This window comes from Lemur catta, chromosome 1, assembly GCF_020740605.2.
Source record: "Lemur catta isolate mLemCat1 chromosome 1, mLemCat1.pri, whole genome shotgun sequence".
Classification (NCBI taxonomy): domain Eukaryota; kingdom Metazoa; phylum Chordata; class Mammalia; order Primates; family Lemuridae; genus Lemur; species Lemur catta.
In genome coordinates, this window is record NC_059128.1 from 136,268,118 (window position 1) to 136,296,003 (window position 27,886).

The 27,886-nt window shown below is 40.6% G+C and overlaps 1 protein-coding gene across 1 annotated transcript in view; it reads left to right on the forward strand.

Moving 5' to 3' along the window:
• The window catches only part of GAD2 (glutamate decarboxylase 2), a 67,369-nt gene that overhangs the window by 25,189 nt on the left and 14,294 nt on the right, over positions 1-27,886 (forward strand). The window contains exons 9-13 of the mRNA XM_045535122.1: positions 12,228-12,282; positions 14,087-14,203; positions 16,440-16,504; positions 22,364-22,442; positions 26,931-27,080. Of these exons, the coding sequence (XP_045391078.1) occupies positions 12,228-12,282; positions 14,087-14,203; positions 16,440-16,504; positions 22,364-22,442; positions 26,931-27,080 (466 nt within the window). The remainder of the gene's footprint in view (positions 1-12,227; positions 12,283-14,086; positions 14,204-16,439; positions 16,505-22,363; positions 22,443-26,930; positions 27,081-27,886) is intronic.

Below are 27,886 nucleotides of genomic sequence, written 5' to 3' on the forward strand. Positions count from 1 at the left end.
ATCTCGATGAGGTACTTTCTTTTCATCAGCAGTCACGGGGCTTACTTCGGTGACCAGTTCAAAGTGAAACATGATTCTCAATCAAAGAAAGAGAGAGAAATGTATAGTGAATCTTTATTTGTTTTGATTAGGTTCCCTCAGAGTTGAAAATCAAAAAGCATTTTAATTTATTCTAGTAAGTAGAATGTGATGAGGTAATGCAAAACTTGAGTTCACCATGGCTTACATTTTAATGTGAAGTATCTTGACCAAAAAGGAGTATTCTATTTTGTAAAAATGAGTTATTAAATTCACAAGAGGGAAATGTGTTGAATGAAGCCTCTATTTCATTTCTAGTTTAAGAGTTCCCTTTCCTCACTAACGAAAAATTGAATATTCACAGTGATGGGACTAATGAATGTTTATGCAAGTGTCATTGGGTCTAACATTTGCAAAATCTGAATTAGTGGGATCCAAATTAATGCTGTGTGGATGTGTCTAAGGATAGAGAAGAAAAGTGAATTGATATTTAGAAGAAAATAAGTATTTGTGAAAGAAGACTGCGTGATATGTCAGAATTGGATTAGACCGCTGAGCAAAAAAGATGTTTCCCAAATATTCAGTCAAGAGAAGAGGAGAGAAAATTTCTATCATATGCAGGATAATTCGGAAGTGTATTAAGTTCCTATATGATGGAAGCAGCAGCCCCGTGAGCTACTCCATTTGGCATGACCAGTAGTAGCCTTGATTTGTAACACCATGGCAGATGCAGTGGACATTGTCACAGATGCTACAAAACATAGTCTGGTGTGAAAGAAGCAAAAACAGGTCAGGAAGGTGAACACGATGATACAGTACGATGGAAGGACAGGCTGCCACTCTGCATCTAGAGGAAGGACAATGGGAGTTACCCAGATGAAGAGGAATGGCACCATGTTCAGGCGTACTCCATAGCACTTTCTAAATCATGGATGAGAGAACTTGGCTTGGTCAGGGGAGGATGTGGTCAGAATAGCCTTGTCATGAAGGGCCTTGTGCGCCAGGTTAAGCTGTTTGAACTTGAGCTTGAAGGCATGGGACTGCACTGTTAAGAGCAGGGAAGCAACATCCTAGTTTCACACTAGAAAGATTATTTTCAATGCAGAGTGGATGGGGCTGGAGAGACTGCAAGCTCGTGGCTGTTGTAGTGACAGGAATGGGGGGTGATGCATGGTGGGCTGAGGGACGCAGAGCCGTGGAGAGGGACGTGGAACTAATGGAAATGCTGACTGGCTGGCGGGCAGGTGGAGGTGGGAGGCAAGATGAGCGCTAAGCCCACGTGGAGCTCTTTATGAGATAACAGCACCCAGCTGCGGTGAGACGTTCCGATGAGGAGATGCCGAGTTTGAGAGTTTATGAGACATCATCCGAGGGAGGGTGTCAAGTAGGCAGTTGGGAATATAAGCCTGGAGCTCAGGGGATTTACAAGGGAAGCTAGGCACAAGGGGGCCTGGGGACAAACTCTGCGGGGCACCCACACTTCAGGGACAGGCAGATTAAGAGGAGCCTGCGGAGGAGACTGGGAAGGAGTAGCCAGAGCTGTGGGAGGAGAATTAAGGGCCGCCAGGGTGTGTCTAGGGGAAGGGTGGTCAACAGGACCAACCGCTACCGTAGATGAGACGAGTGCCCACCATGGCCCCTTGCCTTTACTTACAAGGAGGGGGCTGGCGAGGGTGGCAAGAGCAGTTTCAATGAGGGGTGAGGGCAGAACACAGCAGTGGCCCGGTGAGTGGCGGACGAGAAAAGGGAAAACAATACGGGCAACTTCCGGTAGGTTGAACGTGAAGGGAGGAAGTACGGCAGCCGGCGGGGAGTGTTGCGTCCAGGCCAGGGCGGCTTCTGGTTTCGTTGTTCTAATGAGAGGCGCTTGCGTCTCGTGTCACCGTGAGGTGGAGGACCTCTGGAGAGGAAACGTGAATTATGTGGGGAAAAAGAAAGGACGAAATAGATGGCAGAGGTTTCATTTCCCTTGTTGAGTTCCTTATTCTTTTGGCTGAAATGGTGTAGGATCTTTCTCTGAGGCGCGCACCAGAACTCTGGAATTATCTCACCGCACAAAATTGGAAGGAAGCGGAGAGAGCGAGCAGCAGGACGGCGCTGGCAGGGGGGCAGGTCTGGGGAGGACAGGCCTGGCTGAGCCTCTGTGGCGAGCCGCCGAGGGGGTTGACATCAGACCCCGTTGGAGTTGGGAAGATTCTTAGACGTTAATTCGACCAACTTTTTTTCACATTGTATTTTTTAAATGATTTCGAACTTAAAGAAAAATTGCAAGTTTAGTAAAAAGAACTCTCATATACCCTACACCTAAATTCACCAGTTGTGAACATTCTGACACATTTGCTTTGTCTTTCTCTTTCTTTCCAGATATACTGTATATAAAGTTCAATATTCCATATTGAATGTAATGCATAGTACATATATATAATTTTTTCTGAGCCATTTGAAAGTTCCTTACGAGACATCATCTTTTACCCCTTAATCCCTCAATGTGTGTTTCGTAAGAAGAAGGATATTCACAATCACAGAACAAGGATCAAAATCAGGAAATTTGACACTGATACAATGCTATTATTAAATCTACATGCCTTATTCAAGTTGGGTCAACTGTCTCTATCATATCCATTATAGCTGTTTGTTTCCCAGTCCAGGATCACACGTGGCATTTCATGGTCATCGAGTCTCATTAGCCTGCCTTTGTCCATCATGACCTTGATCTTTGTGAAGCATGTAGACCATTTATTTTGTAGTTAATTTGGATTTGCCTGATATGCCCTCATGATTAGATTCCAGTGATGCGTTTGGAGCAGGACTTTGGGGAGGTGATGCTTACCCTTCTCGAGTGTATCTCATCCTGACATGAGATTGCCAGTAATGTTAACTTTGACCATTTTTCCAGGTTTCTCCACTGTAAAATGACTATTTTTCACCTTTGCGGCTAATAAGTGTCTTGTAGGGGACGCTATGAGACTATATAAATATCCTGTTGCTCCTGAAATGTTCACCCACTAGTTTAGCATCCATTGATGAATTCTGCCTGAATTATTGTTATGATGGTTGCAGAATAGTGATTTTCTAACACCACCATTCTGTCTATATTTATTAGTTCTTTCATTCTACTGCAGAGTAGAGCTCTCTTTATCTTTTTGTCTTTTTATTTCTTTTTGTATTCTCTGTCTCTCTCTTATTGTCAGTACGGACTCAAGGGTTTTCAGAAATTAATACTGTCTAGCACTCTCTATTTTTAGAAATTAATGCTCTCTCCCTCTCTCTTCCATCTTTCCTTCTCTTTCTGCTACCTTCGGGGTTTCCTTTACATTATCTAAATTAGCAGTAATTTGTTGTAAAACCTTACAGAAAATTCATCTGACCAAGACCCATGCTACCTGGTGGCAGAGGGCTAGAAGAGTCACTGGCTTTTCTAACTCCCATGTAACACAAGAATTTTGTTAGCTATTTTGATTAATGCTTTTATATCGGCAATTAACTACTAGTGCCTTTGTATACATCTTAGCCTTCCTTTTAAACACATCACTCTGGCTTTATAAATTACAGTTAGACTACATTTCCCTGTGCTGCTTAAGTACCACACTTTATCATACAATTGATTTAAACAATTAAAAGTATAAATAATCTGGGGTCATTATAGTTTTTTATTAAATTAGCTAAGTTGCAGCCAGTGCCTGAAGGTGGTTAGGGATGCTAATTAACTCTTTCAGGTCCTTGGGGAGCTGTTCAGTGTACCGCAATAGGACAGACAATCCAATTATTACCCAGCAGGGGCTGTGGGAAGCCTCTGAATGTCTAATTTCCTATGGGTTTAGAGACAGAGAACTCAGGGGTGCTAGTGGTGTGTGTGCTTCATTATGTCCTATATCAGGAAGGATTAGAAAATAGTAACAGCTGACACTTGCTGAGTCTTTGTGACATGCCAGGCACAGTCCTGGGCACTTTACACAATTGATCTAATTAATTCATTTAATTAGGACACAAAAGAGTCTATTTCCTTACAGTTACACAACAATTTTAAACAATATGGCAAGTTTTGGGCTGTTTCTTTTTTTTTTTTTTTCCCACTTGATTCATAACACCTCACAGGTGACACGTCCAAGGTCATGTGGCTGGTAAGTGAAGAGTCAGGGCTTAGACTCAGAAGAGAGCTGCTATTCACTAGGTAAACACAGCCCCTGTTTTTTCCCCCCAACTTTTTTATTGTGATAAAATATACATAAAATTTTCCATCTTAACCATTTTAAGTGCTCATTTCAGTAGTATTAAATGCACTCAAATTATTGTGCAACCATCACCACTATCCATCTCCACAACTCTCTTCATCTTGCAAAACTGAAACTCTGTGTCCATTAACCACTAACCCCCATCACCCCTTCCCTGCAGCCCCCAGCACCCACCATTCTACTTTCTGTCTCTATGAATTTGACCACACTAGGGACTTCACTCATATAAATGCAATCATGCAGTATTTGACTTTCTGCGACTGGAATATTTCACTTAGCATATGTCCTCAAGGTTTATTCATGTTGTAGCATGTGTCAGAATTTCCTTCCTTTTAGGGGATGAATAATATTCTCTTATAAGTATATACCACATTTTGTTTATCCATTCATCCATTTGCAGACACTTGGGTTGCTTCCACTTTTTGGCTATTGTGAATAATTCTGCTATGAAACATGGGTGTACAGCTGCCTCTTCAAGTCTGCTCTTTTAATTGTTTTGGGTAGATACCCAGAAGCAGAATTGCTGTATCATATGGTTTTTCTATTTTTAATTTTTTGAGGAAACACTATACTGTTTTCTGCAACTGCTGCACCGTTTTACTTTCCCACCAGTAGTGCACAAGGGTTCCAGTATCTCAATATCCTCACCAACACTTGTTATTTTTTTTTTAATAGTAGACATCCTAATAGATATGAGCTGGTATCTAATTGTGGTTTTGATTTGCATTTCCCTAGTGGTTAGATTTTGAACATCTTTTCATGTGCATATTGGCTATTTGTACATCTTCTTTGGAGAAATGTCTATCCCAGTCCTGTGCCAAATTTTGAACTGAGTTTGTTGTTGTTTTAGGAGTTCTTTATATATTCTGGATATTAATTCCTTATCAGCTATACAGTTGCAAATATTTTCTCCCATTCTGTGAGTTGCCTTCTTACTTGTTGATAGTGTCTTTTGATGCACAAAAGTTTTTAGTTTTCATGAAGTGCAGTTTATCTAATTTTTTGTTGTTGTTGCCTTGCCTTTGGTATTATATCCAAAAAATCATTACCAAATTCAATGTTATGAAGATTTTGTTCTATGTTGTTTTCTTTGAGTTTTATAGTTTTGGCTCTTACATTCAGGTCTCTGAGTTAATTTGTATGGTATTATGTAAGAGATGACTCCTTTTATAAAAAATAATATTCTTATTTCAGAAACTACACATATAGTGGAAAAATAAGAAAATAAAAGATATAATCTCTCATAATGCTTTGGTGCATATAGTTCCAAATATATTTTTATATATTTTAACATAAAAGGAACTAGAAATGCTTACTGATTAAAAATTTGGTTTTTACATTACAAATATTATAGACAACTTGCATGTCATTAGAAATTCTCCCATACAATTCTCATGCACTATTTAATAATCCATTGTTTAATATTTATGTTACTTAACAAATCTGTTGTTAAACATTTAAGTTGCTTTAAATTTTCACTATTTAAAAAATTGCTAATATAAATATCATTGTGGCTAAATATTTGCACATATGCTTATGTATCTTCTTCAAATAAATTCCTAGGAGTAGGATTTCTGAGCCCAGGACTGTGCCTGTGCTAAGAGTTACGATATTGCTGTCATGTTTCCCTTCAGAAAAGACCTGGCCAATCTGCACTCCCCCAAGTGGTACAAAGGGGTGCTGGTCCTCACCAACCCGTAAAACCTTAAGTGACTTGTGTCAGTTTGATGGATGGAGCTTTTTTATTATTCATGTTTTCATTTGCATTTTGATAAATAGCAAAGCTGAGTATTTTATGCTTACCAGTTATTTATAGTTCAAAACAAAAAAGAAGACATTTTGTCAGGTATGTTGCAAATGTTTTCTAAAATTTATCATCTGCATTTTAATTTCATTTGTGGTATTTTTTTGATAGAGTGATAATCAATTACCCATTTTTCACCTTTAGTATCTTTAGAAAGTGTTTCTCATTCTTAGTATGTATTAATATGCATCTTTTTTCCCTAGAAACCTTGTATTATCATTTAAATAGTTGATCTAACTGAAATTTATTTTAGTCTATGGTGGGAAATATGAAATCAATCAATTTCTTTCTTTCCCTTTTTCTTTCTTTCTTTCTTTTTCTTTTCTTTTCTTTTCTTTTTCTTTTTTTTTTCTTTTTCTTTCTGCCAAATCCTGTTTACCATTTAAGATCCAAAAAATCACTGATACATGGTCACAGACTAAATTTATATTGGGCATTTCTTGTCTTTTAGTTTTGTTCCACTGATACACCTATCTGGCTTCATTACCATACTTTTTAATCACTATAGTTTTACAACATGTTCTACTAACTAATAGAAAACTTTCTCTCTGTCACCTGCCCATTCCTTTTTTCTTTTACTGATGTTTTTCATCCTGTTGTACTTTAAAATTGCTTTCCCAGGTTCTTATTCTCTTAAAATTCCTATAGCAGATCCTGTTGTTGGGAATTGTCTTAAGTTTAGATATTAATCGTGTGTGTTTGCAATGCTGAGTTTTCTTTATCAAAGAACATGATGTGTCTCTCCATTTATCCAGATCTTTTTTGTGTCGTTTGGTAAAGATGTTTTTCTCTTTTTATAGATTTTATAGTTTCTTATTAAGTTTATTTCCAGATATTTTAAAATTTTGTTTTCATTGTTAAAGTTCTCTCTTTTTCATTGTATTTTCTACTGATCATTATTGGAATATAAGAAACCTTTTGATATTTGAATTTTTTTAGACTTATGATAGTTTCAGTTTACCGATTTGTGGTTTCAGATACTGATTGTTATTTTATCTCCTTTCCAATATGTAGTTATCATTTTCTTAGTTTAATGGTTAAAATTTTAAGAAAAATGTTCTTTTCTTCCCCAGCTTTACTGAGGTATAACTAACCAATTAAAATTGTATACATGTAAGGTATACAATGTGATATTTTGCTATACCTGTACATTGTGAAATTATTATTCCAGTCAAGCCAATTAACACATCCATCACTCACAGTTACCCTTTGTTTTGTGAGCATACTTATGATCTACTTTCTCAGCAAATTTCAAGTATACAATACATTATTATTAACTATAGTCACCGTGCTCTACATTAGGTCTCATCTTATAACTGAGAGTTTGTACCATTTGACCAACATCTCCCACTTTCCCCCATCCCCAACCCCTGTTAACCAACTTTTCTGCTATTTCTATGAGTTTGGCTTTTTTAGATTCTACGTATAAGTGAGATCATGCAGTATTTGTCCTTCTGTGCCTGGCTTATTTTACGTAGCATAATGTCCTCCAGGTTCATTTCCATGCCATCACAAATGGTAGAATTTCCTCCTCTTACAATGCTGAAGAAGAATTCATTGTATATATTTACCTCATTTTCTTAATCCATTCGTATGTTGATAGACACTTAGGTTGTTTCTATATGTTGGCAATTGTGAATAGTGTTGCAATGAACATGGAAGTGCAGATAACTCTTGGAGACAGTGATTTTATTCCCTTTGGATATATACTGAGAAGTGGGATTGCTGGATCATATAGTAGTTCTATTTTTAATCTTTTTGAGGAACCCTCATACTGTTTTCCATAATGGCTGTACCAAAGTATCAGGGTTTTCCTTTCTCCATATCCTCCCCAATACTTGTTATCTTTTGACTTTTTGACAACAATTATCCTAAGAGGTATGAGATGACAGCTTATTATGGTTTTGATTTGCATTTCCCTGATGATTAGTGATGTTGAGCACCTTTTCATATACCTGTTAACCATTTCTGTGTCTTCTCTGGAAAAAGGTCTATTCAGGTTCTTTACCCATTGTCTAAACAGGTTACTTGGGGGGTTTTGCTATTGAGTTGGATGAGTTCCTTATATATTTTGGGTATTAACCCCTTATCTGATACAAGGTTACAAATATTTTCTCCCATTCCATGGGCCATCTTTTCATTTTGTTGGTTGTTTCCTTACTAAAAGCAGAAACTTTTTAGTTTGATGTAGTCATATTTGTTTATTTTTGTTTTTGTTGCCTGTACTTTTCATATCACATCCATAAAGTCATTGCCAAGACCAATGTTGCAGAGAATTCCCCTTATGTTTTCTTCTAGGAGTTTTACAGTTTCAAGTTTTATGTTTAAGTCTTCAATCTATTTTGAGTTGATTTTTGTGTATGATATAAGATAAGGACCCAATTTCATTTTTTTGCATGTAGATATCCAGTTTTCCTGGCATATTTATTGAAGAGAAAGTTCTTTCCCCATTGTATATTCATAGCACATTTGTTGATGATTAGTTGACCATATATGCATGCATTTATTTTGGGGCTTTCTATTTTATTCCATTGGTCTATGTGTCTGTTTTTATTCCAGGACCATAATGTTTTGATTACTAGAGCTTTATAATATAACTTGAAATCAGAAATCAGAAAGTGTGATGCCTCCAGCTTTGTTCTTCTTGTTCAACATTGGTTTAGCTTTGGAAACCAGTACTGTTAAAAGTATGGACTTTTTAACTATAGTAAGTGATCTACAGAGTCAGTGAAATCCCAATCAAAATTCCAATGGTGTTTTTCACAATAGACAAAAAATTTTATAAATTAATATGGAAACACAGAAGACCAAATAGCTAAAGCAATCTTCCCATAAACACAGGATATCTTTCCATTTATTTGTGTCATCTTCAGTTTCTTTCATCAGTGTATTATAGTTTTCAGTGTACAGATCTTTGATCTCTGTGGTTAAATTTATTATCAAGTATTTTATTTTTTTCAATGCTATTATAAATGTTTTTTTTTTTTAATTTCTTTTTTGGGTAGTTTGTTTTTAGTGTATAGTAACACAACTGATTTTTTTTTTTTTGTATGTTGATTTTTGCATCCTGCAACTTTCCCAAATCATTTAGTAGTTCTAATAGCTTTTTGGTGGAGTCTTTAGGGTTTTCTATATATAAAATCATGTTGCCGGATGCGGTGGCTCATGCCTGTAATCCTAGCACTCTGGGAGGCCGAGGCGGGTGGATCGCTCAAGGTCAGGAGTTCGAGACCAGCCTGAGTGAGACCCCGTCTCTACTAAAAATAGAAAGAAATTATCTGGCTAACTAAAAATATATATAGAAAAAATTAGCCGGGCATGGAGGCACATGCCTGTAGTCCCAGCTACTCAGGAGGCTGAGGCAGTAGGATTGCTTAAGCCCAGGAGTTTGAGGTTGCTGTGAGCTGGGCTGACGCCATGGCACTCACTCTAGCCCGGGCAACAAAGCAAGACTCTGTCTCAAAAAAAAAAAAAAAAAAAATCATGTCATGCAAAAACAGTGAAAGTTTAACTTCTTTCTTTCCAACTTGGATACCTTTTATTTCTTTTTCTTACCTGATTACTTTAGCTAGGAGGACTTCCAGTGCTATGTTGGGTAGAAGTGGCAGGAGTTGGTATCCTTACCTTCCTTTTCTGATCTTAGTTGAAAAGCTTTCAACTTTGCACTGTTGAGTATGCGTCAGCTGTAGGCTTGTCCTGTTTGACCTTTGTTGTGTTGAGGTACATTCTTTCTACAGCTAAGTTGTTGAGAGTTTTTATCATGAAAAGATATTGAATTTTTTCAAATGCATTTATTCAGATGATCATGTGGTTTTTATCCTTCATTCTTCTAATGTGGGAGATCACATTTATTGGTTTGCATATGTTTAACATTGCACCCCAGGTCTAAATCTCACCTGATCATGGTGTATGATCCTTTTAAAGTGCTGTTGAATTCAGTTTGTTGTTAGTATCTTGTTGAGGATTTTTGCATCTATGTTCATCAGGGATATTGACCTGTAGTTTTCTTTTCTTGTAGTGTCATTGTCTGGCTTTTGTATCAGGGTAAACCTTGCTGGCCTTGTAAAATGAGTTTGGCAGTGTTTCTTCCTCTTCAATTAGATGGAAGAATTTGAGGAGGATTGTTATTAATCCTTCTTTAAGTGTTTGGCAAAACTCCCCAGTGAAGCCATTAGGTCTTGGGCTTTTCTTTGCTGGGAGATTTTTGATTACTGATTCAATCTCCTTACTTATTATTGATCTGTTCAGATTTTCTATTTCTTTAAGAAGAATGTTCTTATTCCTAAATTTAATGGAAATGTATTTAGAGATTTTGCATTTAGACATGATGTAGAGTCTTGGTTTGAAATAGATGTTCTTTATTGTGTTAAGGAAGTGTTCTCTTTTTCTTAATTTACCAAGACTTGTTTTTTCTTCTCCTCTTTCCACTTTCTTCTCTTCCCCATTCTTCCCCTCCTGCCCTCCATTTTCATCTGTAATGGATGTTGACTTTCTTAAAATGCCTTTAAAACATCAATTGAGACGATGCTATAATTTCCTAACTTTGATCTATTGATAAGATGAGTTGTGCTAAAAAAGATCTCCTAATAATTCACACCTTTGCATTCTTGCAACAAATCCTATGTGGTCCTATGTTTAATTCTTCTGGATTATATTTTCCAATATTATATTCAGGATTTTTGTTGCTATATTTCTAATACATATGTAGAGGTTTTTCTAAGCTATCTTTGACAGATTTTGCTTTCAGAGTAAGCTAGTTAGAAAATGAATCCTGCAGCCTTCCATTGTTTTCTCTGTAAGAGTTTAGAAGTATTGCCTGCCAGCAGTAGACTTGCTAAAATTCACTATAGGTGCCTGGCATTTGGAGGGGAAGTTTTTTGGCTACATTCCTCTTGCTGATTTTTTGGTTATTAGGGGTTTTTTCTCTTCAAATTTTCTATATATTCTCAAATCAATTTTTATAATTTACATTTTTCTGGAGAAAAAAGTTTTTATTTCCTCAAGATTTTTAAGATTAGCATAAAGCTTTACATAGAATTCTATAGTATTAAAATGTCTTTATCTGTAAGCTCCTTTCTCATTTCAAATATTATATTTTCTTTCTTTTCTTTATTGGACTAATCAGACATTTGTGTATCCATTGATCTTTTCAGTGCTCCAGCTTTTGGATTTAGTGTTAAGTTTTTTTATTAAGTTTTCTAATTCACTGAAAAATTCATTTCTTCTTTCTGCCTATATTGTTTGTTATTGTTTCCCTAGATTCTTTGATTAAATATTTAATCTAGTTCTTTTTATTCTGTTACTTAATTAATTCTTTTTATTCTCTGTTATTTAATTGCAACGGCATTTAGGGCTATATATTTTCCTCTGAGAATGATTTAGGATGCTCCTCATATTTTTATATGTAGTATTCTCATGTCATTAATTTTTAATGTTCTATAATTGCTGTTTTGATTTCCTCCTGTATTCAAAGGTTATTTAGAATAGCCAAGCATGGTTTCTTACATGGTAAATTGGACCTCTCATTAGAATCCTTTTCTTCTGTCTGTAGACACATTCAGGGAGGAGGTGTGGTAGTTTGGGGAGGAGTGATGTGAGCTGTTAGCACACCTTCTTGCCGGCAAGTTCCCACACCACATACTTCCTTGTCAGCTCTAAGACTAGCCCTCAGTGGCAGCAACAAGGAGTGTCATATAAAAAAGAAAATAGCTCTTTATCACCTCAAGTCCCCAGTTGCACATCACTTGGATTTTTCTCCTCCTGGTATTTCATCTATATGTAAAATCGCAGGCTTATTCATTAGAAGATTTGGAGTAAAAATGTTTTTCTCAACTCTCCTTCCATTGCCAAATGTCTTGCTCCAAATCAGGCTTGTTTTAACCGAATTAAGAGAATTACTTAAAAAGAAGTCTCTGTGCAGAGTAGAGAACCATTGTGGCCATTCTACAGAGAATAACACAGTGTGATCAGGAGTCTCCAAAGAGTGCCAGGAAGTATAGTCATGCCTTATTCGGGGAGGTAAATCCATTTCTTCCTAGAAACAGCCAAGGAGGTGTTTGAACATGATCAACAGTTTAGAGTTGGACTTTACCCTCATGTGGCTGCTTATATTGTAAAGACAACAAAGTTAATTACTCAAAGCAAACCTTTAATACATTTATTTTTCCTTTCAGAGGGAAAATGATCCCATCTGATCTTGAAAGAAGGATCCTTGAAGCCAAACAGAAGGTAAGTTTCTACACAGAGCTTTATCCAGCCTATATTTCTGCTTCCATCCAGTGAAGAATACACTTTGAGTTGTATTTTAAAAAGAGGATTAAAGCCTCAATGCCCAGCTTTAATGAGAATATAGAATTCTGCATCCAGTCACTATTTCTTTGTCTGAATGGTAGGCTCTGCTTTTGTTTAAATTGCTGAGTAAATATTATATACAGAGATATTGTAAGGGTTTCCAAAGCATTTGTATCCCTAGGAACTGAGGGTTGGCATTAAACAGACACACTTGAAAGATCATTTTCACAAGCAGGAACTGTGCGCTTGTGCAAATGATGCTAATGTAGCATGTGAGTTACTGTTGCTTGTTTATTTCAGAGGGGCCAGTTTTTCCTGCCTAGGCTTATGCTGATACGATTGGCTCTCCAAACATTTTATTTTGTAGGAAGCAATTTAGAAAGCTGTTTAAAAGTAACAAGTTCAGTAGACCTGCCAAAGACATCCACAAAGCTATAGAAAGTCATCTATATCCCTGCATGGTTCACAAGTCAGACAGCTTGTTTCTAGAATTCTCTGTTGAACTTTTAGTACATAGAATCTACAGTTCCTGGTTTAACGACACACACATGCATTCTATCATTATGAAGTCGGGAATAATTATTTCCTTTCATACAGCCTTCTTCTTTTTTTTTTTTTTTTTTTTGAGACGTAGTCTCACTTTGTTGCCTGGGCTAGCATGAGTGCCATGGCGTCAGCCTAGCTCACAGCAACCTGAAACTCCTGGGCTCAAGCAATCCTACTGCCTCAGCCTCCCCAGTAGCTGGGACTACAGGCATGCGCCACCATGCCCAGCTAATCTTTTTTTCTATATATTTTTAGTTGGCCAGATAATTTCTTTCTATTTTTAGTAGAGACGGGGGTCTTGCTCAGTCTGGTCTCGAACTCCTGACCTCGAGCGATCCACCCACCTCGGCCTCCCAGAGGGCTAGGATTACAGGCGTGAGCCACCGTGCCCAGCCCATACAGCCTTCTTTTTGTCTTTACAAAGTGGCACCAAGAGATTTCCCTAGTTCTTATACAGGTGCTAGATAGAATTGCTTCTAAGATCAACAATATTAAACCTTTGCTGCCACCTAAAGACGGACTCTTTAACACCACCTTTTATAAACCGACAGGACAAAGTCTTTATGGAATGCGTGAACAGGGTAACACTATTTGTGGCATTCTAATGCCTTCTTCTAGCAGCAGCCTATTATTTCAGTTAGTTTTAATTTAGCCATGGCCAGAGAGATGGAGGACTACTTACACAGATAAAAGCCATGGCATAGCCCCATGTGAAACCACCCCTCTTAGACTCCAAATAAATTAGCTGAGCATTTTCCAAGTAGAGAACAGCTGGTGGGTTTCATCTCTCCTACCTGCTCGCTCTAGGGTATTTATTAAGGTCTTAGGCCCTTTGGTGAAGAAGAAAGACTAGAAGATGAGAAAAGTGGGAAAAGGGGGCCAGAAAGTCTAGCTGGAATATATGAACGACTTCTGGCCATCACTGACAACCTCTGGGTTCAGTTCAGCCTCTTCTGCAAACCGGAATGTCTATTACAAGGCACCCTCGGGCCCAACAGCATGACACGCGGAGCTCAGATTCCAGAGAGGGAACATTAATCCGCACCAAGCCCCAGGGTGTTGATAACCCTTCCGACGGTTCCCAAAATACAGATGAGTATGGTAGGGGGAGAATCGCCATTGTTTTTAATCTAGCGTTTTAAAAGACTCCTTGAACCCCCGTTTTACGTTATTCGGGGCTTTCTCATTTGTGTAGGGATTTGTTCCTTTCCTCGTGAGTGCCACGGCCGGAACCACCGTGTATGGCGCGTTCGACCCCCTCTTGGCTATCGCTGACATTTGCAAAAAGTATAAGATCTGGATGCATGTGGATGTAAGTATCCCTTAGGGACTGGCCTCCAAAATGTCCTTGCATAGTTTTCATCCGGGGCTCACAGAAGGAAATTTGGTTTTTCTTTTTTTTACTTTATCAGCTTATTTTCAGAATAGTGATATTTAAGCTTTCAAAGATTGCAGAGACAAATTAGCACACAGCTCACACAGTACACAGCCTGAGGCTGATTATGCCTTAATGTTCCCAACATGGTAAGATTTGTATTTCTATGACCAGCACCCGAGCTGAGCACTTGGTCCTCAGTTCACTGAGTCGTCACCTCCACGGAGGAACACAGTCGACAACAGTCGCACATGGAGCCCTTCCTCCCTTGCAAGATGGATCAGAAGAGTAAAAAGGAGTTGTGTTTATATAGCAAACCCAGAGGATAAAAATCTTAAGCCCAAGTTAGGTATTCATGCATCAGGGGAGGAAAATGGGCTTGATGACTTACTGAGAAATACAGACCACAGAATTTCCAGTTTCTTAGCTTGGTCAACAAAGAAGATAAATTATATTTGAGATATTTTGACTCCAAGCCTAGTTACACCAAAAATAATGGTAACAATAATGATGATGATGATGATGATGATGATGATGATGATGATGATGATGATGGAGGTATGGCCTACCAGAACATTTTCAAATGAAAAATAGCCAGTTTTTAGAGGGATGAATTGAAATATTTAAATTTAGGTCAGTATCACTTAAAGTATGGTTTGCAGATCAGCTGCCATCTGCAAACCGTTCACAATCCATGTTGAGATAAGGAATTTGTGCCAAACCATCACTAATCACAAACTGTCCCAAACTAAGTACAATGTTTGGTGCATAGATGTGCATTCTGGTGCAAGATCCCTGTGTTGCTGTGGGCCAGCACTTTGAGGAGCAGTGCTGTAGGTCACCTTGGCTTAGTGCAATAAGTACTCAGACCAAATTAATTCCCCTTTCTTTAGAAGTAGAAAATGTCCACAGGCTAAGCTGTGTGCATTTCCATTCATTCTAGAGTTATCCTGCAGAGCAATTACCAATCTTCCACTCCTTCCCTGATTCACCGTGTGAGTTGTTCATTAGGCTACCAGAGACCCTTCTTTGTAAACATGAAGACACTGATTGAACAGCTCTGAGACCCACTGCTGCTGGGTCTCAGAACTGGAAACCCTGTTCGACCCTGCCGGCTGATTCAGGAAGATGATTACCTGACAACTTGAAAAATAAGAATATCTGTGTCTCCTGAAAGCAGCAGATGCTGTGGTCTTTCTTTCTACTTAAATTAGAACTAGGGGATCTTTTAACCAGTTGTATTAGCTTTTCTTTGAAACCCATTAAGTTTACCACTTCTTCTTATTAGCTTTAACATTCATACAGTCTATAATTAAACTAGAAAAAAATCTTAAAATAGTATACATTTGGAAAATCAAATAATTTTTCAAAGGGTAAGAGAACTGAAATTACAACAAAGAGGAAAAAGGTGATTATATCATAACAGGTTTTTTTTTCTTTAAAATCATCCCAGAATTATTTTTACACACAGAATAAAGAATGTTAACATTTTCAAATGAATCTCCATTTTGACATTCTATATTTAAAGATGATTACTACACCAATTCAAATCTTCAAACTTGAGTACAAATTTTTAAGGGATGTGTTCCAATTGCTCAGCTAATTGAGTGGTACGAATCTTTCCTGCTTGTGGATTTTTGGTGGGTTTTTCTTTTTTTTTTTTTTTTTTGGACACAGAAATTATCCAAAATTACACATCAGTAAAATAAAGTTGTGAAACTGCTTCCTCCTTCTGGAATCATCCAGAGTTGTCGAAAGAGTTTTCCTTGCAACTTGGAAGCTGTGTAATGGGTGCTCAGTCCATCTGCTCTACCTTGAACTGTGGAGACCACAGGGTTTCTCATGCTGAGAACGTGGGCTTCACTAGGACTCATAGTGGGGGTGGCGGGCTGTGGGGAGACTCTTTCTCCATCTCAAACAGAAGAAATGTGCCCCTAATTTGGCTCCTTACACCATATAAATGTAGGATGGAATCTGAGACCTTAGAATGGCCCTCCAATTTAAACCTTGAAGGTCTAGGGCCAGAAGAAGGTGGCCGACTCCGTAAGTTGCCTGGAGTCGAAGAAATCATTTTCATCCTGTGAGACTCTCATTAGTCTGGAAGACAACAAACTGCAGAAATCCAGGCAGTGAAAACCCACTACCTCTTTCCTTGTATGATCTTCTTTTCCAGGCGGCTTGGGGTGGGGGATTACTGATGTCCCGAAAACACAAGTGGAAGCTGAGTGGCGTGGAGAGGTATGTGCGTTCTTCTTGTTAACGACGTAAAGTGTTGAACACTAGACGTGAAAAGCAGATGACACTCAATTTCCAGGAACTCTTGGAATACAGGCGAGCCCAGTCTGGTCAGTGCTCATACACCTTGCCCTGTGTGGTATGGCACTGGTGACTGTTATGTGTGAACAACAAAAAAAAAAAGCAAATCCCACGTCAAGTGACCCAGGTAGAATATCTCTTAGACATAGTGATTCCTACCTGGAGTCTATTCTTGGGATCTCTGATCCAGCCACCAAAATTGTTTAAAACCTGCAGGAAGTCCACATTTTCTAGGAGAAGATTTGTGGCATTCGTGTTCCATGAAAGGATAATATCCACTGCTTTAAAAACAAAAAAACAATAATTTTGCAAAGCAAAAAAAAAAGGCCCCTGCAGTTTGTCAATGTTGAAAGTTCAGGTTTGGAGTTTAACAAGTCCAGTTCACTTACAGTGAGACAGACTCATGATAACATCATCTCATGGTTTAAGTCCCATAATAACCTTTTTCTGACATAGCTCTGATTGGCACTGCAAAGAGTCTTTTATTTAGAGCCTCTGCAGTAGACCATTGAGAAAAGCTGCAAAACACAAAAGGAGGTAATATTTGATTAGCATATTCAGATCCAAAGGAAAAAGAGACAGAATGTAAAATACAGCCTCAGGCTTTGGCTGCGGACCACGCGCAAAGGCAGACTGTTCTCCATCACAGCCCACAGGTCAGCTTCAGTGGTGAGCCCTGACACGCCAGGTGACTGAGAGAGCCTGAATTCATCTGAGGCTGCCAGATGCCCCCCAGCCCTCAGAAGCAGCCAGATGCTGCCCGGGAAGAGCTTCGCACTGGCTCTGCCCCTGGACATCTTGGCACAGTTTCTGCTGCAGGACGAGGTCAGGCTCTGGCTGGGCACTGAGAGTTGCCCCTGCTCTGACTTCAGGTGCCCACCCAGGTGCAGGTGGATGAGGGCAGGCCGTCCCCCCCACCCCACCCCCAGACGCAGCCAGGTCCAGGCCTCTGCTTCTGGTTCTCTGGGGCTTCTCGCAGTCCTAATCCCTTTGCATCATGCGGATCTGCATGAAACTAGAAGCTCATGCAAGAGGCAGTGAAATAAACAGGGAGAGATGATGAAAAAAAAAAAGAGAGAGAGAGAGAAAACAACTTGGAAGGTGTCTGCTCAGATGATGAGAACAAGAACTAAATTCATGTGCTTTCGGGAGAGGTGGCCCATACACAGCACCTTCTCTTCTTCGAGTTTCTTTTTTGACAGACAGAAAAAGGGAGCATCTCTTATTCTACCTTTGATGCCACGTGTCAACGTGTCACTGCAAGTGCTGAAACCCCTGGAACATCCTCTACTTGAAAGCTCACTAAATTACCTCCCCTGAGCCTTAGAAAAAGGAACACCCACACGGGTTTGCGCTAAAGACTGTTATTTGAGAGCAAAGCTTAGAACGTTCATCACAGAACATGAAGTCCTCTCTCATTGCCACAATCTTGAAACTGTATTGTAAAGAAATCTTTCAAATAGAATAACCAAGTACGGACCGGGCACGGTGGCTCACGCCTGTAGTCCTAGCACTTGGGAGGCCGAGGCAGGAGGATCACTTGAGGTCAGGAGTTTGAGACCAACCTGAGCAAGAGCAAGACCCCGTCTCTGCTAAAAAAAATAGAAAGAAATTAGCTGGACAACTAAAAATATATAGAAAAAATTAGCTGGGCATGGTGGCACATGCCTGTAGTCCCAGCTACTGGGGAAGCTGAGGCAGAAGGATCGCTTGAGCCCAGGAGTTTGAGGTTGCTGTGAGCTAGGTTGACGCCACGGCACCCACTCTAGCCCAGGCAACAAAGTGAGACTCTGTCTCAAAAAATAAAAAAAAAAAGAATAGCCAAGTGTGACGTCCTGAAAATGAGGGATCTGCTGGTGCTGAGCCACTCATTTTACCTGAGGGCCCCCCATCTTGCTGCCTTCCTAGCAAAAGGCACGCGTGCTTTGGTGAGCAAAGTTGCAGGACCAGGGGAAACTGCTGGCGCATAATGTGCATGAACACAAGTTTAGGAAAGAAATTTGTCTCACTTGGGGCATGACATTTTTCCAAGCATTACAAACCAAAGCGAGGGGATGAAAGATGAAAACTCACCTGTGGGATGGAGTATAAACGATTCCGGTGATGGGCACACCAAAAGCCCAGACTTCACCGCTATGTGCTGTGTACGTGTAGCAGAATTCAACTTCTACCCCCTAAATTTATTAATATTAAATTTTTTAAAATTTTTTAAATAAATAAATAAAATATAGTCACAGTGCTCTCTAACTGCAAAATTAATTAATTAATTTCTTAAAAAATGGAGGAAATCCACAGTCAGTTCTTGTCCCTAGATTCAGAGGTTTTTCCGTGGTGACAGGGAGGCCCAATGGCCTTCTCACAGCAAAATGGCAAAAGCACCAGGAGCTCTGCCTGCATCCCCTTTGAGAACCAACCAAATCCTCAGGGAACAGCTCTCTTCCTTGCTAGCACTGTCAAAATGGCCAGAGATGGTGACACTTTTAGCCGGGCATGGTGGTGCATGCCTAGGACCCAGCTACTCAGGAGGCTGAGGTGGGAGGATCGCTTGAGCCCAGGAGGTTGCAGTGAGCCATGATCACACCACTGCACTCCAGCCTGGACAACAGAGCAAGACCCTGTCTCAAAAAAAAAAAAAAGGTGCCACTGAGAGGGCACAGCAAGACCCGGCCAGCACAGGCCTCCGTGCATTGTATTAACATACCGACCCCCTCCATGCAGGCTACTGCTTCCCTGTGGTTGTCATTGCTGTGTCCACTCTCAAGGCTCTAAGGCCCAGCTGAAGGTTCTAGTGAAGCTTCTGCTGCTTCCACAGTTGGCCTCCCCCTCACCCTGAGAGCCAGGGGTCAGAATTTCCTTCAGCAGTTCTGAGTCTCTGTCCTACGCAAGCCACAGCACGAGGTACCACGTGGGCACAAAAATGAATGTGACCTGCAGGCAGTCCTCAAGGAGTTTAGAACCCAGGGGAGAAGACTGGCAATTAGCAGTGGGTTAAAGTTCAAGGCAGAGAAGTAAAGCCGAAAGAGACGGGCAAGTGAGCTGACGGGGAGACAGAGAAGGGAATGGGTTTAGGGCAGAGGAACGACCCGATCTTGCCTGTGTCTTGGAATAACTTTGAGTCAAAGAGCAGACGGAAGCCAGGAACTGACTAGAAGCTATGAAACGATGAGGAACGTCCAGGCACGGGAGGGGAGAGACGCTGAGGGCTGAGCAGAGCTGTAGCAGCAGCAGGGACATGAGCGGGTGGACCCTGGAGGGGCGACGTAGGGCAGCAAGGGAGGGGCAATGTCAGGAGAGGGGGAGGATGGAATGAAACCAACTCCGACACTGAGGTTTGGGGGCTTGATGCCTGGAATGAAAATGATGCAGGACACACAGAATACAGAGGAGAAAGAATAAATCGAGAAGGATGAGCAGTGACAGGTTCATTCGTTCATCTGGGCCCTGTGGATTTAGGTGCAAATGAGGGCACAAGGATACCTCTTAAAACAGCCCGGGTGGACTCAGTTCTGCCCGACTTATTGAAATCTGCAGAAGCCATGTGACTGAATCCACAACAAAACATTTTGAAATGAACCTGAGGCTGTTTTTTCATAAATTGGCAGCATTTCTCAACAAAAGCGAGGCCGTGTCATCGAATCAGTCTGCGTGGCTTTTTGCCATCTCTGCAAGACATCTTCATGCCTCCGAGAGAGGCCGGGCAGGGACTTCAGAGGCAGGTGGCTGTGTGCCTTGGCAGCTTCCCTTCTTGAAAGACAAATGGGCCACTGCGTAGAAGTCAACAGCCACAGCCACAGTCACAGAAGGGGAGGACAGCGCTTTCCTCCTCCCATCGGGCACCTCTGTTGACAGAGCTGAGTTCATCGGGGTCAGACGTCTAACTGTAGAATGTTACAGAATGTATAGAATGGTAGTGTGTATGTGCCCAAGGTCACAAAGCTCATAAATGCTACAGACAACCCTATTTAATGCTCACTGTGTGTTAGGCACAGTTATAAGCACTTTACCCAAATTATTTACTATTATTCTCCTTTTACAGATGAGGCCATCTAGGCACAGAGAGGTTAAGTAACTTGTTCAAGGTCACACAGCTAGGTAGTGATGCAAACCCGAATCTTCCGGCTCCTGAGTCCTTCTCCCTTAACGACAATTACCAACTGCTCTCAAGCATAGATTTCTTCAGTCCGAGGTCATTCTACAAAGCAAGAGGATATTTTCTTGGAAGGAACTTTTTAATACTACAGTTCTGTTATTGTTCATTTAGTCATTTAGTCCTCTCTCCAGGGGCAGTAATCCAACCCTCAACTGCCTTTACCTCTGTTTCCCCAATCCCAGTCCTCAATGTGCATGTGAGCCAGTGTCAGGGCCAGAGAGACACCAGCAGATGAGATGGACGATTCGTTGGCCCAGATAAGATCCCCAGGCCAGTAAGTGTCCTCTGACAGGCCGGCGACACCAGCTGCTCATCGCGTGGATGGACGGGATCTTTCCTGGCCTCTGATTTCGTCCTGAGGCCTGTGAGCAGGGGGAGCCCGAGTCTGTTGTTCAGCCCGAGCCGGGTCGGCTACCCCAGCTCTCTGCGGGCAGCGACCGCCGATGGTCCTGCCGCTTTGCTTCCTCCTGTGGGCTCGTCTGGGCCACGGTCACATCCGTGAGCCTCGCCCTGAAGGACCCCTGGGTCCCTCAGAGGACAAGCGCAGAGACTGGCCTTGCTGGTAAATGAGCGTGTGCCAGGCGCTGGGACGCACGCGGGCAGCAGTTGCTTTTTCAGGGACCCGGAGGAGGAGCCCAGGAGGAGGGGGGCAGAGACACAGAACGCAGGTGAACGAGTCTGCAGCGATGACACTGAGGGACGCTGCGGCATTCAAGAGTAAGCAGGACTCAGCCAGGGGAAGCGAAGGGAGATGGCTGTCCAGGAGCATGAGAACAGAATTGTCTGAGAACAAAAAATCTGGTGAGATGCAAACGGAGAAAGGACAGCGAAGGGACGCGAGACTGAACCGTCACTGGGGCTCGTCCTGGGGTGTCCCGGGCCACGCCCCACAGTCTGGAACCTGGGCTGGCGGCACACGGAGCTGTCAGCAATTTTGGAAGAAGAGAGGGTTACACACCACAGAGCTAGAAGAGAATTCTGGTACCAGGTGGAGGATGAAATGGAGACCGAGAGTCAGTTAAGGCAAAATGGCTGTATCCAGATTAAAATAATAATTATTATTATTAAAGGAATCTGAAGCAGGACTGTGGTTCAGGCTTTTCAAACGACATAAATCCCCGAGCTGGGAGTCTGCCGTGTGAGCCGCTGTTCCTGGGAGGGAGCATCACGTGTCTCCGGTGTGTGAGGCCAACAGCAGGGAAACCTCCGCCGCCGGGGGCCACAGTGCGTCTCCAGCTCTGGGTCAGAGAAGAGTAGAAGCAGGACACTAGCTAGAAGCGACTATGGAAAGACACATTGGAGAACTGTCGAGAAAAGAATACAGTTCAGCCCTGGAACGAGCTTGCTCTCTGAGCTCCAGGCAGGGACAGTTGGGGGCGCGGGAGGCAGCTGCCTTCGCCTGCAGGGTGCTCTGATCCTCAGTGACCAAAGCGGGGACCCTAGATGGACTGAGCCTGGCCACTCGCAGGGGCACCTACGCCCTCACCTGCTGTCATTGTGTACAAAGAGAAGTTGCATGTTTAAGATTCTGCTTTTTGTTTTGCAAATTCGGTGTCATCCTGGAGTCTGAGAAACAACGCCCATGCTCTGGGCCCGTCGTGGAGTGTCATTCTCTTCTTTGTGTATTTTAGGGCCAACTCTGTGACGTGGAATCCGCACAAGATGATGGGGGTCCCCTTGCAGTGCTCCGCTCTGCTGGTTAGAGAAGAGGTATGTCTGTCCCGACTCTGCGTCCCAGGCCGTCGGTGGGATTTCGCTGGCATTGGATGGTTGACTTTCTCTTGAAATGTCAAGGTCACTAGGTCTTCCCTCCCGGGTTGCTCGCATCCCCCAGCGAGCTGTCTTCTGAGCTCCTGTCCGGAGGGTACAGGTCTGCCTAGAGTGGAAAACAGGCTTAGGATGGCTCAACTTTCAGAATACAGACTTTGACCTAATCTCCATGTTTTCACTACGACACTTCTTTCCTCAGCTAGACCTGGTGTCCCCTAATCCAGAGTCCCTCTAGGCTTACTCTCTCAAAAAATTAAATTTCAAGTCTTTTTCTGGAATCTGAGAAGGAATAGTTTTTACTATATTAAAAAAAATATGTGATATAGGATTAAGGTTAGCGTTAGGATTCGGACATATATATATGTATGTGTGTGTATGATATAGCTCATAATTACAGTCTAGTCTATTTAATAGCTAAAGCCATGTTCAGAATGTAAGGAATCTCCATATGTATTAACAAGCAAATAGAAGAATTAGCAGTGGCACTTTCATTCATATAACTTGTGTTAACAAGGCCTAGGGCCGTTCTCTGCAGATGTTCTCTGTTGGTCTCTATGTCCCTGTGACCCCGGGTCAGAGCCGCACACCCTCACTCCTGCGTTGGTTTAGTTGATGAGACCCAAATAAAGACCTCCCGCTTATCTCTTTTAAATTTTATCTCCTTAACGTTAATAAAGCAACCCCAGATCAAAGGGGATTTTTTTAATATTTACTTTAAAAATATTTTGCTTTTTCCTAATTATAAAGGTAACACATAATTACTTTAGAAAATTTGGGCATAACAGAAGATATAAATAAATTTAGAGTCACCCCAAATTCTACCACTTAGAGATAAACATTATTACTGATTTTTAGTATTTTCTCCCACCTTTTTCTAGGAATATATAAAATAAATAAATATATATTAAAATAAAATTGCTATCGTCCATGTCATATACAAGTTTATTCTTTTTCATACTTAACATTATATTGTGAGCATGATCTTCCAAAACATGACTTTTAATGGCCTTATATTATTCTATCACATAATTTAATGAATCATATCCCTATGGTTAAAATACTAACCAATATTTTACATAGTGGCTTGAGAAAATTTTTAAACATGTATCTTTGATCACATTCCTGATTATTTTCTTAAAGTAGATGCTGCAAAGTGGGACTGCTGGATCAAAGGTTATTATTATTTCTGTGGTTCTTAGTATCTCCTGTTGTCAACTGCAGATTTAAACAGCATCTGTGCCTTCTGTGTCTTCATCAAAGTAATTAATATAAAAAAAGTGACACAGTATTGAAGACAGAGATTGCCCTTCAAAATGAAATGAGTATTTTGAAAAATATCCTTTTGGACTGATTTTCCATCACGTAAAAATCCAGTTCAATATATCATCATCTACCCTAGCTCATGCAAACCTCAGCTACATTGTGTGAAAGGGGAAAATAAATTTTTGTCATGTAGATGTCGGCCAGATGTTTGACAGTGGTTCCCACTATGTCCTCACAGACCAAAAAAGAAAGGAAAGTCAGATGAAAACAGATTTGGAACTGATTTGGTGACTGCGTTGGAAGGACCTGCTGATTGGTATTACGCAGGATAGAGCCTGTGGCTGGGGGCCTAACCCTGTTGCATTCAAAATATTCATTGACAGTCTGAGTAAAACACAGAAGCTTATTAACACCTGAGATGAGAGGAAACTGGGAGGTGGAGTAAATGTGTGTCACGACATAGACAGAATACATGATGTTTGCAGACTGCACCAGTGAGCCACAGCCAAAGAAGGGGGATTGTTAGTGAGGACCGTCGTAAGGAGGTCCAAGTATAGCGTGGTTATATTTTGACTGAACGAGGCAGCTTGTTTGACACATGGCTAAATTATTGGACTTGTGAAAAGTGCAGAGGATGTGAGGTTGTGCTCTTCAGGGTCAATAATGAATGAAGAGAAAAATACAATTCAAAAAACATTAAAGAGATATAAGAAGTAGAGTTTGAGCCTGAGAAGGTGGTGGTCTCATTCTCTCCACGCCTGCAGTGTTTTGCTTCACTTGGTGTCAGATCGTGTGTGGAACCCTATCAAGCTAGAGCTCAAGCAGTGGGGACCGATCAGTAAGCATGTAAGAGGGACGATTGAAAGGACTAAGGATATTTAACATAGGGAGAAGAGAGAGGAAAAAAAGAAAATGTTAAGGACAGAGAGGAAGATAGTAGCCTTCACAGTTTAAAGGACTCTCAAGTGGAAGAGGTTTGGTTTTTTCTTAAGGCTTTGGGGGGCTGGGTTAGTGGCACTGAGTTGTACCGATTTGATGGCAAAATCAGAACACACTGTGATTTTTAGGTCTGGCTTGGGTTCCATAAAATGGACACTTTTCTAAAAATTAAGCTGTTCAACAGTAGGAATAAATTAATCATAGGAAGTGATTAAATAGAGATCGGACAGCCACTTATTAGCAAGGATATAGAAAGTATCCCTTTTTATTGGGTAGGAATAGGGTAAATAAGCTTTCAACTCCCTTCTGAATCCAAGAGTTTACGATGCTCTGACAGCATTTCTTTTATTGGGGTCCAAGGAATAATACTGGTCCATAAGATGTTTGTTAGTAAGTGTTCTGTGATAAGAGAGTTCTCAGCATTAAAAAGGTTGGGATATATTGGATTAGAGTTAAAAACAAGTTTCATTATTTCAGGGCTTATTGGAGCCTTTAATATGCTGCTATATACTGCAATATCTAAAAAGAAGGGCTTTATGAGATAGTTTCCTAAATTTATTTGAGCATAAGGATCTCTTATTTTACGGCAACTGTTAACAGGTCTTAAACAGTTTGGTGCATGATGGTCTATAACTTTTCCATGGCACAGAACCAGGACACTATCTCGCCAAAGCCTTCTGTATGAAAAACAACATCACTTCCACTTGTCCTTTGGTACAGTAGTGAGACTGGGGCTGTCCACCTTTTTAGAGGTCATGTGCTTGGAGTTGTTTTCCTATCCCAGTAGAAGTTGGTCTGATCCACCCACCATTCCACACTCTCTGAGTGGTATCCTGTAGTGTTGATGGCTCCTATTTGTGGACTTGCATGGCCAGGGGAAGAATGGTACAAAGTTTCTGTGATCATGAAACCAAATAGAAGCACCTGTTGCAATTTTCACATCTGATTGGTCTTCAGGTGAATTTTCTTTTTCAAGTTCATTGTCTTTCTACTGTCCTAATACAAATACATTGTACTTAATTCTTCTTATTCTCAAAAATAACTTACTAGATTCCAGTGTTTCTGAAGCCTAAACCACAAGGTAGAGTCCAGCTCTGTCACTTACCATCTGGGCACTCTCTCTTTCAAACCCTAGTTAAAATTGTAGTTGCATTGCATGGTGTTTTAGTTTGGTTAATTTTCAAAAAGTGTTCTCACTTCTAACTTCAACAACGTGATCACATTTTAGTCTTTTCTTCTCTTGTCACGCATCACAAGAGAAACAAAAACCAAATGCCAAAGCTTTTGGAAAATCACAATTATACAGTAGCTGACAAAAGAGTCAAAGGCTTCCAGTGGTTTGTGACAAACTGAAACATGGTGGGGTTTCTAATGAGGAGACTGGCAATGCTATTTTAGTCAGAAAGCGTGATTCATTCAGTGTTCTTTGGAATAGTTCAATCACTTTGCCTCCCATTTCCACGGTAAGGTTATAGTGCTAGCTAGGGCAAATTGGCGGTCATTGACCATGAAACTTTCCACTGTAACTGCCATAAGAAACTGAATATAAAAGTGCAGAACTGAAGCTCTGACCACTCTTGAGAGAGGAACATGACATTGGAAAGATCGGTTATTTAAATTCATCTCAGATTTGCAATGTCTTTTTTTTTTTAAGATTTCGGCACATAAAAAGAATAGCAGTGAATTGTCTTAATAGCTATGATTTCCAAAGAGAGCTCACACTCTAACAGCTAAACCACAAAGTACTTGAACTAGCTATGGATGGAAATGCTAGAAGAACCAGACTAATGATATTTCACAGAACCATGGAGTCTCCAAAATATTTTAACTACAACAAAACCAGAATATCAGTATGTTCTCCCAAAGAAGGAACATCATACTGTGATTTTGACTTTTATTTATTGCTTGAATTTTTAATAAATATCTTCTCTTAAAAGGGAGAGTAAAAGTATAAGTGTGTCCTTTGTTAATCTCTGCAACATTTGTCCCTGAGCCTTTGATCCTGCAGAGTTGACCTCCCACAACAGCCTGGGCATTTCTGTGCAGAACTGGCCCACATTTTTTTTTTTTTTTTTTTTTTTTGTCATTTGATTCTTACTGTTTTCTTTCTCCAAGATGTGCATTGTGCCTTTTTTTGTTTGTGTGTTAGTATCAATACTTCCCACCACAATATAAATCTAATGAATAGCCAGTAGACTTGCCTAAATTTTCTCTTCTCTCTTTCAGGGGTTGATGCAGAATTGCAACCAAATGCATGCCTCCTACCTCTTTCAGCAAGACAAGCACTACGACCTGTCCTACGACACTGGAGACAAGGCCTTACAGTGCGGGCGCCACGTGGATGTTTTCAAATTATGGCTAATGTGGAGGGCAAAGGTGAGCGTGTGCAGAATGGATGAATGCCAACTAAAAACAGAAACTATCTGGTGACACCTACTACAACATGTTAAACAATTGATTTCCAAATTGCAAATTAGTTACCCAAGATTGTTTCTTTAATTGTATATCTGAATACCTGCATTCAACGTGGGCAAGAATATAATCAAATCCATTGTTTGTCTTTGTCACTTTTAAGCTAAATTGCTTCTAATGCTCACTCACGTAGAAAATATCCATTTTGCCTTATGTGGCAGAAATCTTGATTTTTAGTAAGTGGTTGTCGTTGTTGGGTTTTTTAATCCCCTGACTCTTGGATTTTATACCCAGTGATTGATCACCCGGGTAAGGTTAATGCAATCTGAAAGTATATATTTAGCAAATAAAAAAGGAAAAGTAAAAAGCCCACCATGATAGCTTATTTTTGACATTTTAATGGATAACCTGAAATAAAGGCGAGAGGTCCGTTCTTACAGCGCTGAGTTAAAGGCACCGGGAGAGGGGATGAAAAGAGGAAAGAGAAAATCACCGCAGCTGTGTTACTCAGGAGCGCATGATCTTTTAGTTCCTTGTGCAAAACCTCAAGTATCTAGACATCTAAATGGCAAAAAGCTTCCATTTGGTTTTCAACCTGAAGCTGCATATTTTTTTTTGCACAATGAAATAATAATTATGAAAGTAATAAGCTCAGTCCTATAATCTAGATCAGAGGTAAAGATAATTATGCTGTCACATCAGAAGCCCCCATGGTGCCACCCAAGGCAGGAGAAGGCACCCTCATCCCGCAGGAAGGACGGTTAAAGGGC